The sequence below is a fragment of the Neofelis nebulosa genome, chromosome 2, assembly GCF_028018385.1.
Source record: "Neofelis nebulosa isolate mNeoNeb1 chromosome 2, mNeoNeb1.pri, whole genome shotgun sequence".
NCBI classification, from domain to species: domain Eukaryota; kingdom Metazoa; phylum Chordata; class Mammalia; order Carnivora; family Felidae; genus Neofelis; species Neofelis nebulosa.
The window spans coordinates 55,953,446-55,969,686 of NC_080783.1; the positions used below are offsets into that span (position 1 = coordinate 55,953,446).

A 16,241-nucleotide genomic window follows, 5' to 3' on the forward strand; every position below is an offset into this window, starting at 1 on the left:
AAGAGGAAGGAAGGAAGGAAGGAAGGAAGGAAGGAAGGAAGGAAGGAAAGAAAAAAGAAAAGGAAAGGAAAGAAAGAGAGGGAGGAAGGAAGAAAAAAAGAAAGAGAAAGAAAGAAAAAGAAAGAAAAAAGAAAGAGAGAAAGAGAAAGAAAGAAAAGGAGAAAAATAAAATAACCTGTATCCCCTCCTTCCCTCCACCTCCATCATAGTCACTGTCTCCAGAGCAGAGTCAAAACAACAACAACAACAACAACAACAACAACAACAACAACAACAACAGGAAACTACAAGAAAAGTGCTGTGTGTGTAGGTGATGTTGAAAGTGGTCCCATTCTGGCTAAAGGCAGGGAAATTCTGGCAGAATATCTGGCAGCTTTATGTCAACAGCTTTATCCTGGCTTACCAACAAACTTCCTAAGGCATGAGGGGGAGTAGTAAGGAAGAGGAATGAGGGGGCGACAGAAATAGCATCCAGTTCTAGGAGGCACCATGTTGTAAGACATGATCATGAGTTGTAGCATAAGATGACCTGAGTTCCTGTGTGAGTTTGAGCAAGTTACTGAATTCCCTGATCTCTAAAATGTACTTGAAATTTTTCCATGACAAGTTGATGTGCCATTCAAATAAAGAAATGAAGTGAGAGTGTCTGGCACCTCATTAAATAGAAGGTCCTCATTAAATAGAAGTTGGAATCAAATTCATTGAAGGAATTTATCCGGGAAAGATCTGTAAAAATCAGCCAGCTCACTGGTTTTGTACTTCTGCTTAATACCAATTCCATCATTTCTCTGTTTTCTGTAAGAGTGGTGTCACAGCATTGGCTTCTACGGCATTGTGAAATACTTTCTGGGACCTGAGGTCACAGCTGAATATGCCCAGGTAGCCAAAGCAAGATCTAATAGGAAAGCAATGATAAGGAATGTGGATTTTTCTTCATCTTTTGTCTTTCTCAAGCCTGCTGCAAAAACACCTCCCACTCTGGGTAATTCTTTTCTGAGTGTCCCCGGGGTGTCTCACACTGTTCCTGCCATTCTTATCCCTCGCCTGTGGTAAACTCTTCTAGGAATTGGGAGCTGCTCTGTTTTGTCACTGCTCTAGAGTACCCCTTCACAGGACCTTGTAGTGTGTGTGTGTGTGTGTGTGTGTGTGTGTGTGTGTGTGTGTGTGTATGTGTGTGTGTGAGAGAGAGAGAGAGAGAGAGAGAGAGAGAGAGATTGAGAGAGGGAGAGAGAAAGAGAGAGAGAGAGACAGACAAACAAGGAGACAGAGGGAGGAAGAAACATGCACTTTTCTATCTGCTTTAGAGGAGTCCCAAAGCAATATTACTTGTCCCAATGTGCTATGTTGTAAAGAGTTTAGGGAAATAGTTCTTTTGATTTTTACTTGGGGTATTTTCTCTCCCTTTGGAATCAGAGATTCTGGAATGAATTTGAGTGAGAGTGCCAGGCAGTCCTGAAAATCAGTGATACTGAAATGATGAGAAAGTCTTTGTTGGGATCGAGCCCACCACAGCTAGCTGTTTCTTCCCATCAGAGAAGTGTTCTCTTAAAGAATCCCCAGCCTTTCCTCAAACAGGCTTCAGTAGGACATCCCACAAATTTGCATTCAATCCAGTTATGTCAACAGAACGGTGGGCACATTTTGAGCTCTTTTGCTTCAGGCTGCTAGGCCCTCAGGTTGCTAAATTCCTACTGGGCCCTTGCATACTTCAATCTGTAGCTGACAGTGCCAGGGTCAAGCTGAGATTCCCCACTACAGATAACTTATGTGCAAAGAAATTGACTCACAGCCTGCTTGCCCCCAAATGTGAATGTGGGCACTTGCCTTAGATTCTAGATATATAAATTTATTCATTTATTCCTTTTTCATTGATCAGAGAAGGAATGCACAGATGATGTAGATACAGTTCCTGTATCATAGTCATCATAGCCTGTTGCTTCACTTTATATGCTCATAGATGTGACTGTCCATGGTTAAAGCTTCACTGAGACCATGTTATAGTTAACTCTGAAAAATATCCTTTCCAAAGTTAAAATACTAGTATCAACAATTCCATACTCAATTTCTGTGATTGAAAACAAAGTATTATGATCAGGCCAATGCAGTGAATGTGGAATTTGGTGCAGTGATGTTTTAATGTTTTTAACACTCTCTTTGCCCCCAGGTTATGCAGATGTATCTTCCATTTTGTGGAATTGCCATATCTAATGCTCAGCTATTTGCTGCCTCAAGGAAAGAGTATGAAAGAAGCAGGGTGAGTAGAAAGAAACACTGTTGACAACCCTCAAAGCTCTCTGACTTTCGAGTGTCTGTGAGTCATCATGTCTTTTAAAAATAGCAGATGATCTTTGAATAGTCCAGGAATCCTTTTAATTTGTTTAATCCTTCAAATTTATGGTTGAAGATACCTATAAGCAATAAGTCCAAATGGAAGTGGATACATATTCTCTGTTGTTGTTTGGGGAAATAGTACCAGCTTCTTTTAAAAATGAAATTAATTTCAGGGAGCCCGGGTGGCTCAGTTGGTTAAGTGTCCAACTCTTGATCTCAGCTCAGGTCATGATCTTACGGTTCCTGAGATCGAACCCCGCATCAGGCTCTGCTGACAGCATGGGGCCTGGTTGGAATTCTCTCTCTCTCCCTCTCTCTGCCCCTCCCACATTCACACACTCTCTCAACATATATAAATAATCTTTAAAAAAATGAAATTAATTCACATCTATACTGTAAGGCAGCAGATAAACTCTTACTTACGGCTTTGAGACAATAACACACTAAATTGTATAATTTAGTTCCTTTAAGAAGCAAGGTATGTTACAAATTATTTCACCCCATCTCATAAATTTTGCTTTTGAATTCAAAGTTTTTCTGGAAGACCATCACAAGATGGCTGGACAATAATGCAAACACTTTTATAGGATTATAAAGACACACACAAAGAGGGATTGATCTCCTATACCTTCACCAGCTTTAGAGTTAAATAGGAAAGAAAGAGAGGAAAGAAGGAGAGAAAGAGGAATAGCAGGTGGGCCGATACTCAAAAAAAATTCTAAAGTATCAAATAGAGATCAAATTATATTAAGCTTATTATACCTTTTTTTAATTTTTATTTTTTATTTTTTAAGTAATCTTTCCACCCAATGTGAGACTCGAACTTATGACTTGAGAGATGAAGACATGTCCGTGCCACTGACCAGGGACTTGTTATACTTTTATTTTATTTTATTTATTTATTTATTTATAACTTTTTAAATGTTTTTTTATTTTTAAGAGAGAGAGAGAGAGCCAGAGTGTGAGCAGGGGAGGGGCAGAGAGGGAGACACAGAATCTGAAGCAGGCTCCAGGCTCTGAGCTGTCAGCACAGAACCTGACACAGGTTTCGAACCCATGAGCTGTGAGATCATGACCTGAGTAGAAGTCTAACACTCAACCAACTGAGCCACCCAGGTGCCCTATTGTTATACGTTTAAATACATGGAGATTACTGCCACAACTTAGAAATTTATTTAACAAGGTTTCAAAAAGTTAGAAATCCTCAGCTAATTAGTAATCAAATTGACTAAAAGTTTCATTGGCTAAGCATTATGATTTATGAATATTTCACAGCCAACAGATGCACACAACAGATTACTGCAGCCATCTTCTTTAACATAGCATACCACACCATTTCTCTGACTTGGATCCTGTTTTCGTCATCAGCCCCATGGCTTACCATTTTCCTCCTTTCATTTGGCACTCCAGCAATAGTCCCCTGTTGCCAGAATACAGCCTGTTACTTTACTTTCTTATACCTTTAGCCACATTCCTCCCTCTGCCTTCAATGCATCATGTCCACCTTTTCCTCCCACCACCACCTGCCTTACAGATCCTTCAGGACCCAGCTCAGCCTTCTAGTTAATCCTCCCTTCCTTTCTTCTCGTCATTCCTTGTATATATTGCCATTATTCTACTTGTGGACACTTATCACACTGTATAATATTTATTGGTGGCATTCTTCTCCACCTACATTTTGAAGTCTCTAAGGGACGCTTCATGTATTATTGATCTTTACATCCTCACGTTTGGCACAATTTATTTACCTGTTCAGCACATTTATTGTGTGACGTTCTTCAGATACTGCGTGTCCGAAGTCCCTGCCCTCATAGAACTTACTATTCTAGTGGAAACAATAGATAGTAGGCAAGCAAACAAATAAAAAATAATATAGTATCAGGTAGTGATAAGTGCTATAACAAGTGAAATGAGATAAAGGAATAGGAATTGGTCACTGAAGGATAGTTTGGGAGGATGTTTATTTCAGATCATGATCAAGAAGTTCTCTATAAGATGTTATTTGAACAGAGACCTAAATGAAATGAAGGAGCAAAACCACACAAAGATCAGGGAAGAGCATTCCAGATGGTGGAAATATCAAGTGGAAAGGCACCGCGGCAGGTGAAAGCTTGATCCATGCATCTGGAGAGTAGAGAGGAAGGACTCAAATAACCAAAGCAATCCTGAGAAAGAAAAACAAAGCTGGAGGCATCACACTTCCTGATTTCAAACTATAATGCAAAGCTATTGTAATCAAAACAATATGGTGCTGGCACTAAAAACAGACACAAGACCAGTAGAATAGAATTGAGAGCCCCAAAATAAACCCATGTTTGTAAGTTAACATATATAGGATAAAGAGGCAAGAATACTTAATGGGGAAGAGATAGTTTTTCTAATAAATGGTGATGAGAAAACTACATAGTCACATGGAAAAAATGAAATCAGACCCCTACCTTACACCACTCACAAAAATTAACTTGAATTAAAGATATAAGTGTAGGACATGAAACTAAAACTTCTAGAAGAAACATAGGAGAAAAGCTCCGTCAATTTTTTGACTCTAATGCAAAAGCACAAGCAAAAACAAAACAAAAAAACAAGAATAAACTAGTGGGACTGCATCAAACTAAAAAGCTTCTGCACAGCAAAAGAAACCATCAACAAAATGAAGAAGAAGCCTATGGAATGGGAGAGAATACTTGCAAATTGTAATTATGTGAGGTGATGGACGTGTTAACTAACTTTATTGTAGCAATCATTTCACAGTATGTGCATGTATCAAACCATCATATTGTACACCTTAAACTTACACAAAGTTATATTTCAATTATATCTTAATAGAGCTAGGGAAAAAAAGAAATAATGTGGCTGGAATTAGGACAGTGAAAAGTGAGAGATTCCTCCCAAAATTGGCAGTGAAATGTACAAAGCTTACTGATGTGGGAAATGAGTGAAAATGACTTTTGGCTTGTACAGATGGCAAGTAAACAGCTGGGTACAGGAGTCTAAAGGTCTGGTGAGATGTCAGGACTCAAGATTCATATTTAGGAACTATCAGTATATATAGATGGCATTTAAAAGTAGGGCACCAGTTTGGGTAATCTGGAGGAGAATATGTGGATAAGAGAAGGGAAGAGGTCCAAGGATGAGCCCAGGAACAAAAGAAGGCACTAGAAGGAGCGGGAGGGGGAAATACAAGTGAAATAAAGAAATGGGGAGTGTTCAGCTGTATGAATGGTCTCTAATGTCTATTGAATTGCCTATCATCCTAGATTTCCTTCTCTTTTTCTCCCATCGTGGAACTAGTCTGTATTGTTATTTGTGAAACTTTTATCACTTGTTAGTAAAGCAGCAATTTTTAATTAGAAACAGTAAAATTACTATGATGTGCTTTGTCAGTGCAAGACTCAAGGCACAATTAGTTTTTCCTCTGAGATAAATGTTCTTGTATATGGGTCCCAGAGGCCCTATCCACGCAGTCACAACAAATTGAAAAGTTAAATAATTGTTCAGTTAATATGATCCATCTGAAGAAATAGTCTAGATGATTAAGGAAATAATGGTTTCCCCCTTAATAACAGGGAATTGTGTTGGTAATTATTTAGACAATTGCCTCATTTTTAATGTTATATTTAAGTATGAAATTATTGCACATTGCCTTCTTAACAGCAATTTGCTGTCCAAATGCCAAACAGTCAGGATACACTCAAAACTTTTTTCACCTCCTGGTGTTTCTCCACATCAGGATCATAGAGCTTCCCAGGGCCTTTAGCCACATTCACAAGCTCTCTTTAGAGAAAATGCTACCAAGGATATTTGATCCTCTTTTAGATGCTCAGTGAACTAGACTCATTTCATGGATCTCTTAACTCATTCAAATGCTTTTCTACCTGAACAGACTCAGAGAAGAAATTTTCACGTTTCCAATGGTTTCAAGACAAATCAAATTCATTACTAAAGTTGACAATTGGTCATATCCCTGGGATGATCATCAACACCATCTACCTGAATAGATGTTAATTTGAAAATCCACAAAATCCTTTTGTGAGAGGTCAGACCTGAGAGTGTACATCTCATTAAGTTCTACTGAACAAAGCACCCTCTGGACAATTCACTGGCTGTGTAATTTTCTTATTGCTCTCTGATAGAAGCATAATATCTATTACCTGTACATAGCCCACTTTTCTGAAATCTCTGGAAAGAGCCATGTAATTAAAAAGTCCAAATAAATATTATTTCAATGCAAAAATTGCAAGTTAACTTAGCTGGATAAAATAACAGGTTATTGCAATTTGATTTTTAAATGAGTATGCAGTTTTCAAGTTAGAATTTTAAGGGTTTTTTTCTTTAGTTTGTGTGCTTTTCATTCTGTTGTTTTAACAGAAATTTTAATGGTACTTTCTTTCCTGAGATATATAATAGTATTTAAATGTTTTCCTGCGCAGGTGGAATGAAAGAATACTTCTTGTGTAGAGGGATTAATGAGGGTTTTATATATATATAAATATATATGTGTAATATATATATTAATATATATGTGTATATATATATTAATATATATACACATATAAATATATGTGTGTAATATATATGTGTAATATATATATGTGTATGTATATAAAATATATATGTGTAATATATATTAATCCATATATATATGGATTAATGAGGGGGAGATATATATATATATATAGTGGTGAATGCTAATTAAGCTTCAGAGCCATATATATATATCTATAGCTATATGTAGGATTCATATGGGATTATATGGATTGGCACTATTTTCAAGTTGTGTTTTCCAGCTCAAAACTCTGTGATAAAACAAAATGATGGAACATTTCAAAACAATCATGAATGCTTTAAAAATTAGCCACACGGGCACCTGGGTGGCTCAGTTGGATAAGTGGCTGACTTCAGCTCAGGTCATGATCTCGCGGTTCTTGGGTTCAAGTCCCACATTCAGGCTCTGTGCTGGCACCTCGGAGCCCGGACTGTCCTTTGGATTCTGTGTCTCCCTCTCTCTCTGTCCCTCCCCTGCTTGTGCTGTCTCTCTCTCAAAAATAAATAAACATTAAAACATGTTTTTAATTAGCCACACAAATATATTTATATTTTATTATAGCAAAGACAAAATGGAATTTTGAGAGAAAAAAAAACATTTTTATTCAGTCCTATACCCACCTAGATATATCCATTTCATCTTTCCTAGGCTTTGCTAGAGGTTGTTAATGACCTATTTGAAGAACAGACTGACCTGGAGAAAATTGTCAAGAAAATAATGCATCGGGCCCAAACTCTGTTGAAATGTGAACGCTGTTCTGTTTTACTCCTGGAGGACATTGAATCACCAGTAAGTCATTTTTTATCTGTCACCTAGAGTTGCAGACTGCATTAATGGAATAAAGTGTAGTTTGTTTGTAATTCAGCTTGTGAAATCATGACTCAAACCACTCCCTTCATGACTCTTCTAACCATGAGATGGCTTTTTGTAAAACTAAAGTTTTTAAATTTCTTTTACATGTATTTTCAGTCTTGTGTTGCGTCATCTTAGAAACAGGGACTCTTAGGTTGGTGGGGGCCCTTAGAGGTCTATCCCAGTCCTGAGTATTTACAGATGAGGGAACTGAGGGGTTGGATGGTTTGCCCTGTCCCTCCCAGATGCATAGACATTAACTTAGGTGCCAGGCTCCTATCGTATTCACCCAGTGCGAAGAAGGCCCTTGGCATCTATGGGTGTGGATTGCAGTCCAGATGATGCTCCACAGTCCTCTTATCAGGAGGAGGAAGCAAAAAAATGCTGGAGAAGCAGTGCCTTTGCTTTTGGAGCTCGGGCAGATTGTACTTGAGCTGAGTGGAGTGACAAGCCTCAGCTGGGCTGTGCTCTGCAGCAAAGTTCTGAACTGCAGTCTCCAAGTTCTCTTACAGTCGCTTTGGAGCTAGGGACACTTGCACAGAACATGGGGCAGGTGGAGGAGGCTCCCTGCTCTTCACCGCAGGGGGTCCTGGTACTCCAAAGGCAAGTGGCAAGCTAGTTCAAGGCCTCAGGTCTGCAGCACCTTAGCTGTCAGGTTTCTGTTGATCCCTTTGGCTCTTTGGGGGAAAATCCACTGGGTAAACACACAACAGTATTGAAAATAATGATCATCATCAATCTAACTTCTTGAAAGTTAAATGTCTAAACCCTTAGCAGCAATTTAATATCTTTACTGTGAACTGTCTTCCAAGACCAGGAATTGTCTAGCTATTTAAGTGCTGTTTTAATACCTCAGAGGATGATATTTTACTGTACTTAGAAGAGGTTATTATCTTTGCCTTTAGGTTTGTTTTCTTCAAAGAATAAGAACCTTAGGGTAAATCTGGGAGATTTAATAATAAGTATTGTAAAATTTCAACATGAAGTGTGAAAAAAATCTATATTTATTTAAAATGTTTAGGGGTGTTTGCCTATATTTTAGCAGAGCTGGGGGTTATTTCTACTTTAGCAAGTGTGGATTAAACAAACAATAACCTTGCCATTATCCTGTGATTGTGTAAAACTCAGTGGAACTTTGGGAGGGGACACACACACACACACACACACACACGACCCAATAACCTATATGGAATGCTTCCAGATGCTTTTGTGAATCACTTGAGTTCACTTACTTCCCCTTCATCCTTATGAAACAGGCATTATTATCATCTTCAGTTTATTGAGCAGGAAATAAGACTCAGACGGTTGAGTGGCTTGCTGGAGTCCCCCCCCCCCCCCCGACTCTGAAGCCTCAGAAAGGAATGGGGGGGTGCTGGTGGTGCTTGTTGGTGCAGGCAGTCTATAGGCTGTCACTAAACAAAGGCAGGAAGAGGAAGCTGTTGGGGCTTCGGCTGCCAGGATTCCCTGAACCACCCCCTGGGTCCCTGTGAGGACAAGTGGCTGGAGGGCCAGGTGGAATCTGGACAAGGACAAGCTCACTGTTTGCTAGTTCAGTTGTAAACAGACCTGCAAGTAATCTAAAACCAGCTGAGGGTGGCCATTCTTGCTAATCTTTTAACAGAGACTGGTTTTTGTGCTGTGGCCTTGCTCTTCAGCACATCAGATGAAAAAGTACAGATGACAGAAGTGGATATGGAAGGTGGGGATAGAGCTGGAGGGAAGAGTAGGAACAGTGTAGGGGGTGGGTGTCAAAAACCACTTTATGGGGCGCCTGTGTGGCTCAGTCGGTCAAACATCTGACTCTTGATTTCAGCTGAGATCATGATCTCACAGTTCGTGAGTTTCAGTCCCCATTGGGTTCTGCACTAACAGCACAGAGCCTGCTTGGAGTTCTCTCTCTGTCTCTCTCTCTCTCTCTCTTCCCCTCTGCCCCTCCCTGCTTGCATGCTCGCTCTCTCTCTCTCAAAATAAATAAATAAACATAAAAATCCCAACTATCTATAGTAGATGGTATCAGCATTAAAGGTGTTGATATATTACTGAAAGTTAAAAAGACTTTTTTGCTACCACAGCTGAAAATTCTCAGACTGTAATGGTGGGATTAGAGCAGAAAATTCCAGGCCACTCTACACAATTTCTTCTCTTTGCCCATCTCCTCCCCTTGAAAGTGAGGATGAGCTCCTCTAATCTAGAGGGCCAAGGTTTAGAGGTAAAAGTCAGCTATGTGCAAAAAGAGGAGACTAATCTGCTTGGTACTGTTTTAAAAGCTGTAAAGAGTTTTTGGCAAGGGACTGCCTGGGTTGCTGTGGGAGGGGTGAAGGCAGGAGTGAGGGTATATACACGTGGGTCACCAGGTAGAAACCCCATCAGTGCCATGCTCTTCTTTAGCACACTTCCCACCAAAGACTTCTCAAAACGTCAGACTCCCCCTGGTTGTGTGATAGCAGTTACGGGAAGGACGCCAGACACGGTCATGCCAAGTACAGAAGGAGAAGCCAGACCGAACTGGATACCAGGTGCCAAAATCTGACGCTGCACAATTCAGCAAACAAAAGCAAGACTGTGCACTCAGGGCTCATGAAGGTGGCCTCTCCCAACAGGTATCTTGGTTGTGAAGAATATTTTAACCTTAAATTTTTTTTAATGTTTATTTATTTTGGAGTGGGGAGGGGCAGAGAGAGAGACACACACACACAGAAACCGAAGCAGGCTTCAGGCTCCCAGCTGTCACACAGAGCCCGACTCGGGGCTCAAACTTGGGAACAGTGAGACCGCAACCTGAGCTGAAGTCGGACGCTTAACTGACTGAGCTACCCAGGCACCCCAGGAATATTTTAACTTTAATGTGTCAAGTTTATCAATTTCCTTTTTGGTTTGTGCTTTAAGAGTTTTGTTTAAAAAAACTATCTGCCTCCATGTTATAATAACATTGTCTTATATTTTCTTTAACCCATCTGGTATTTATGGTCTTCATATCCATCTAGAATTTATTTTTTGTGTATAGTGTAAGGCCCTATATGTATAACCCATTGTGTCACCCCCCCCCCCCCCACACACACACACTCTGTAATGACACTTCTGTATTATATCAAGTTTCCATATATACCTGGGTCTGTTTCTGAGCTCACTAGTCTATTTGTCTATTTCTGCACCAGTATCATTCTGTCTCGGTTTCTGTAATTTCATAATACACTTTGATATCTGAGAACAAGTCCTCAGTGCTGTTCTCTTTAAAATCGGCCTGCTTATTCTTGGCCTGTTGCTCCTTAATATAAATTTTAAGAGTAGGTTATCAAGTTCTGTGAGAAATTCTTTATAGACTGATTGAAATTGCTTTAATTTACATACCAGTTTGGGCGATTTCTGCAAGTAATACAATATATACGGGGAAAATGGCTTAAACAATGAGAACGTCTGTGTCTTATATGAGAAGTCTGCAGGAGGTGGCTGCGGGTGGTGCAGTAGCCTGATGATGTAATCAGCAAGGTAGCTCTGTCCACTTTCCTGTGGATGTCTCAGTGCTCGACTGGCTTTCATCCTCATGATCCAGGAGGCTGGCACAGCTCCAGGCAGTATGTCTTCATGTAACTGTGTCCCAGGAGAAGAGAAAAGGAAAACTTCTGTTCATGTTTCTTTTTCTCAGGGAAGAAAGTCTTTTCCAGAAGAGGTTTCTCCAGCTGACTTTCCCTCGAGATCCATTGGTTGAGAACAAATCATTCATATTCTTAATATTTTTCTGTTCTTCCCCTTTCATTCTCTGATACAGGTGTGTTCAAATGTTCAGCATAACTGGGATTTATCAGCATCTTCTTGTCTGATTCTGTAGGTTGTCGATTTAGGTGTCTGTATTAATAGGAACTGTTCATGTGTTTTTGAATTTGGGATTGGAGCTCATTTTGATGAGAGGGTGTTTTGTTTGTTTGTGCCATTGTTTTCTTTGGTTCTCTCTTATACTCTCCCTCCATGTTTAATAGTCTGTGCAGTTCCTTGGCCTCTAGTCAAGAACCAGGCCTTATGTTGGGTCTCCTGCTGTGTGGTAATATCACACTAAGCCAGAAGCAACGTGGTTCATTTTCTGGGGGTAAAGATAGGTCACCTGGTTCAAGGGAACCTTTTTAGTTCCCCAACCCCAGTAGAAGCTGAAATTCCGATCATTGCTGCCTGCCTGTGTCTGGATTTGGGGTGCAGTAGGCCTGTCTTCAGGCTTGGCCCTTTAGAGATCTTTTCTTTTCCTTATACTCTGCTGTCCTGCCCTTCTCTTTTTTTCTGCTTTTTAACCTCTAACATGTCTTTCTTGTTTTCTCTTTCTGTATTTTATCAATCTTTGCTCTGTTTTGGGAAGAGAACAGATGTGTCAAAACATTTAACTTCTAGACATCTCTGCTGGCAGTCCATATACCACTTTTACAATCAGGGGGAAAAATGTATCATTTCAGGAAAAAAAAATCTGCTTAAAGTTTCCTTTTGTCTGTAAATAAATTTTGCTTTTCTCTATTTTATTAGAATCATTCCTGGAAACAAAGCTTCTAATTGTTGACTTGGGATTTGAATATTTAAAAAGCTGGTTATTGCAGATGTATGCTACTTCCTGGCCTTTTCTTCATTTGCGGGAAAGAGGAAGAAAGGAAATTGAAATCTAGTTATAGATGCTTTGATTCATCAAGCTTTTAACTCAATGTTTAGAGATGCCTTCATGGTGTTTTTTTTTTTTTTTTTTAATGTTTATTTATTTTTGAGAGAGAGAGAGAGAGAACACCAGCAGGGGAGGGAGAGAGAGGGAGAGAGGGACAGGGGATCCAAAGTGGGCTCCGTGCTGATAGCACAGAGCCCCATGTGGGGCTCAAACTTGTGAACTCAGATGCTTAACTGACTGAGCTACCAGGAGCCCCTGCCTTCATGGTCTTGAAACTGGGTAGGCAGGTGTTAACTGGCCAGTTCACTCAGTGGATGCCAAAAATAGAAACAAGGAATGCCTTTCCAGCCTCTTCTCCTGCCAAAATTAATATTTTACCCTCTTTTGCTTCCCTTAAGTGTTTTAGTCAATCAGTTTTAAGTGAGTTTGTCAATGGTATTTTCCATTAGACTGAAAAACAGAAAGATTGTTCTAGCTACTGTCGACATTAGGAAATATTTAGTCCCTCGAACTGAATATTCTGTGTGTAATGTTATTCCATTCCATGAACCTGGCTAAGCAATTCCTATCCCTTCTGTTAGTTTCTTTCTAGCTCATATATTTACTATTATCTCTATTTCTTTCTGTGCTTAGTCAAGGAAAGCAAGAAGCAGACATTTTAATCGTAAAGTCCTAAGGCACTGTCTCAGCACTAGTATTTACAAGTGTTCTTTCATGGATCATCCTGATGGCTCAACTATTGCACAAGCAGAACTCCATCAAGTACTTTATAACTGAGCTTGTAACTATGATGCTCGTTTCTGGAGTTCACTTCCTAAACCATGAAGCATAAGCTATCCTTATTTTTTAACATGTTCCTTAACTTCTTGGTTCTTATGTAAATACATGCACAATTAAGCCATTGAACTAAATGATCTTCCTGAATCCAACACTTGAGAGAAAGAGATGGAGGTAATCATTATCTGATTGCTCTGGAACAGCCTATAATTAATTCAATCCCCTCCATTTGAAGTGGATGGCAAAAATTGCTTCGGGCTTTCCTTTCTATTTCACTTTCTTTCCATTATCCCCACCTTTCTTTAACTTTCCTTTTCCCTATAAGGAAGCCAATGTAAATTCTTTTTGATTTTTGTTCCAAGTGCTTTTTCAAGAGTGCAAAATAGCAAGCAACTAAAAAACTCTGATGATTATCCAAAGAATCATTGTTTTATGTATATGTATATGTGTATGTATATATGTGTACATATATATACTTACATCACTAATCATTAATATATCATTATATATTTGTTATATTAACTCACTTTATTAATAATTTTATATCAATGTATTAACTTAGATCATTAATCATTTATATGTGTTAAATGTGTGTGTGTGTGTATCCAACTTCTTTTTTTTTTCAACGTTTATTTGTTTTTGAGACAGAGAGAGACAGAGCATGAACAGGGGAGGGGCAGAGAGAGAGGGAGACACAGAATCTGAAACAGGCTGCAGGCCCTGAGCAGTCAGCACAGAGCCCGATGCGGGGCTCGAACTCATGGGCCGTGAGATCATGACCTGAGCCGAAGTCGGATGCTTAACCAACCAAGCCACCCAGGCGCCCCATCCAGCTTCTGAACTTCAATCCTCACTGACCATGTCTACCACATCCTGTCCCAAATCATTAACACTTCTGAGATTTCCTATTTCAGTTAATAGAATCATCATCATGTAGTAAGTAACTCAAGCTAAAAACCACACAGTAGCCTCTAAGTGTTTCTTACCATTTATATTCAATCATTTGTAAGTTCTGTTGCTTTTATGTTGAAACCCTGTTTCTAGCCCCTTCCTCCCACCTCTTCAACCACTGGCTTTACTCTGTCTTTACTAATCTCTTAACCTCCACATTTTCCTCTTGACTCATTTCTTCACTTGTAATTAGGGTAGTCTTCCTTTCCATCAATTCTTCATACTCCTTCCAGTTCTCTTTCTGAAACATGCATCTGCCTCTACATGCTTCAGAACATTTGGTAACTTTGCCTACACAATAAAGTTCAAAAGCTTTGTGTTTTCTTTAAGTATTTATTTATTTATTTATTTAGAGAGAAAGAGAGAGTGCGCACATGTGCACATGGGTTGGAGAGTGGCAGAAGGAGAGAGACTCCCAAGCTGCCAGTGCAGAGCGCAACATGGGACTCAGTCTCACAAACCTCAAGATCATAACCTGAGCTGAAATCAAAAGTCAGACACTTAACCAACTGAACCGCCCAGGTACCCCCTACCCAATAAAGTTCAAACTGCCCAACATAACAAGTTCATCTCCTCTGCTCCCCAACTTACGTTTTGGCGGTCCTTTCTGGTCCTCAGCCTCACCCTATCCCTTTCTTCCTTCTCTATCACCACCCCCCTCCATGGTCAGCCTATGCTTACATTTGTCTCTGTGTCTTTGTACATATTGTTCTTGTGGAAGAGAAAATGCACCAGACAATTTAGGGAGATAATTTCTTCCAGGTATTACAATAGGGAAAACATTCATTTCTGAGGAACATCTCAAAGAAAAGGAAGGAAGGATGGAGACAGGTGTTATTTTGGAATATGCCAGGGCAGGATGGTCCTTTGAGGTTAGCCAATTTTGGAAGACAAAGTGGTAGGGAGGATTTCTTTACTATTACTGTGTTTTAGGGAGCAGGGCTCAGGTGAAGTTCAACATTGTCAACTCCATAATATTCTCTGCAAATGCCTGTCCCTCCATCTATTATTGATCTTTCTGTCTTTAGCTCAGTGCCCTTGAAGGCAGTGGGCTTTCTTGTCCACTGGCTTCCAGTTGAGTTTGACAAACAAGAGGGATCAGCAGAAGGTGTAAAGGCTGGAGGAGAGAGAAATAATTATTCCTATTGTTCTTTCTCTGCCAGTTGTGAGGTGGCTTGATTCTTCCAAGAACCCTCTCCATAGCTCTAACGTCTTCAGGACAGCAATAACACTGTTCCCTCCCTCCTGCCATCTTCCTTTTCTCCCTTAATCCCTGTGACCTATGGGTGTTTACTGCTCCTTTAGACCTAGAGATGTTAACTGCTTTCCAAATTTGCTAGTTCCTGGGAACGTCACAATTTCTTATTGGTTTCTTTTAACCCTGCCCACACTTCTGTAACTAGTCCCTTTATTGAATTAGGTTCAGTTAAACCCGTTTGAGTGTTCTCTCTGTTTTCAGCTTAAACTCTGACCTGTTTAGTCCTTCAGCCTGGAAAGCTTCCCCCACTACTCTGCCTAGGGCATGCCTGCCAACCCTTTAAGACATAGTTCACGCAAAGTCTTCTTCTACATCTTCTTCTGGGCACTTGTAGAAATTTGAACATATATTGTGATGAAATTATACCTTTGTGAACTATTTCCTCCTCTGTACTATGTTGTTGGTCCATCAAAAGACAAGACATGATTTATGCCCCTTGATGTTTCCAAGCCCATAAGAGTGCCTGTACACTAAGTATTTGACAAATATTGATTGAGTGAATAAGTGATTAGAGTAAATTACTCTTCAGCATAAGTGAGAAATTTATCAAGAAGGATGGCAGTGGATGATCATTTACAGTCTTTTGCCCTATAGAATAGTCTTCTTGTGGAAAAAAATATGGATTAAGAAAACTAATGAAAAAATGGTGATTATTAGATCATTCCCATTTTCTTTTTGGTGGCAGGAATATCTATTTGAGCACAGTATTTATTTTTTAAGTTGTTTTTAAATTAAAAAAAAAAAACAGAGAGAAACCAGACCAACTAGTGCTTGATAAATATCCAATTCAAAAAGACTTCTGTCCGTGGAGCTTTTCCAAAGAACAGGCAGAGATGCTTGGGGATATTTTGTTTACTTCACTGTGGCATGGGTACTGCCTTCCCCAGGGTATG

At 39.6% G+C, this 16,241-nt stretch overlaps 1 protein-coding gene across 2 annotated transcripts in view; it reads left to right on the top strand.

The window, feature by feature from the left end:
- PDE11A (phosphodiesterase 11A) overlaps positions 1-16,241 on the top strand; it is a 375,452-nt gene that overhangs the window by 138,552 nt on the left and 220,659 nt on the right. For both annotated transcript variants that reach the window (XR_009256998.1, XM_058712978.1), the window contains exons 3-4: positions 2,165-2,254; positions 7,526-7,666. Coding sequence is in view for 1 of the 2 variants with exons in the window: in XM_058712978.1 (XP_058568961.1) it covers positions 2,165-2,254; positions 7,526-7,666 (231 nt within the window). In the remaining variant the exon portion in view is untranslated. The remainder of the gene's footprint in view (positions 1-2,164; positions 2,255-7,525; positions 7,667-16,241) is intronic.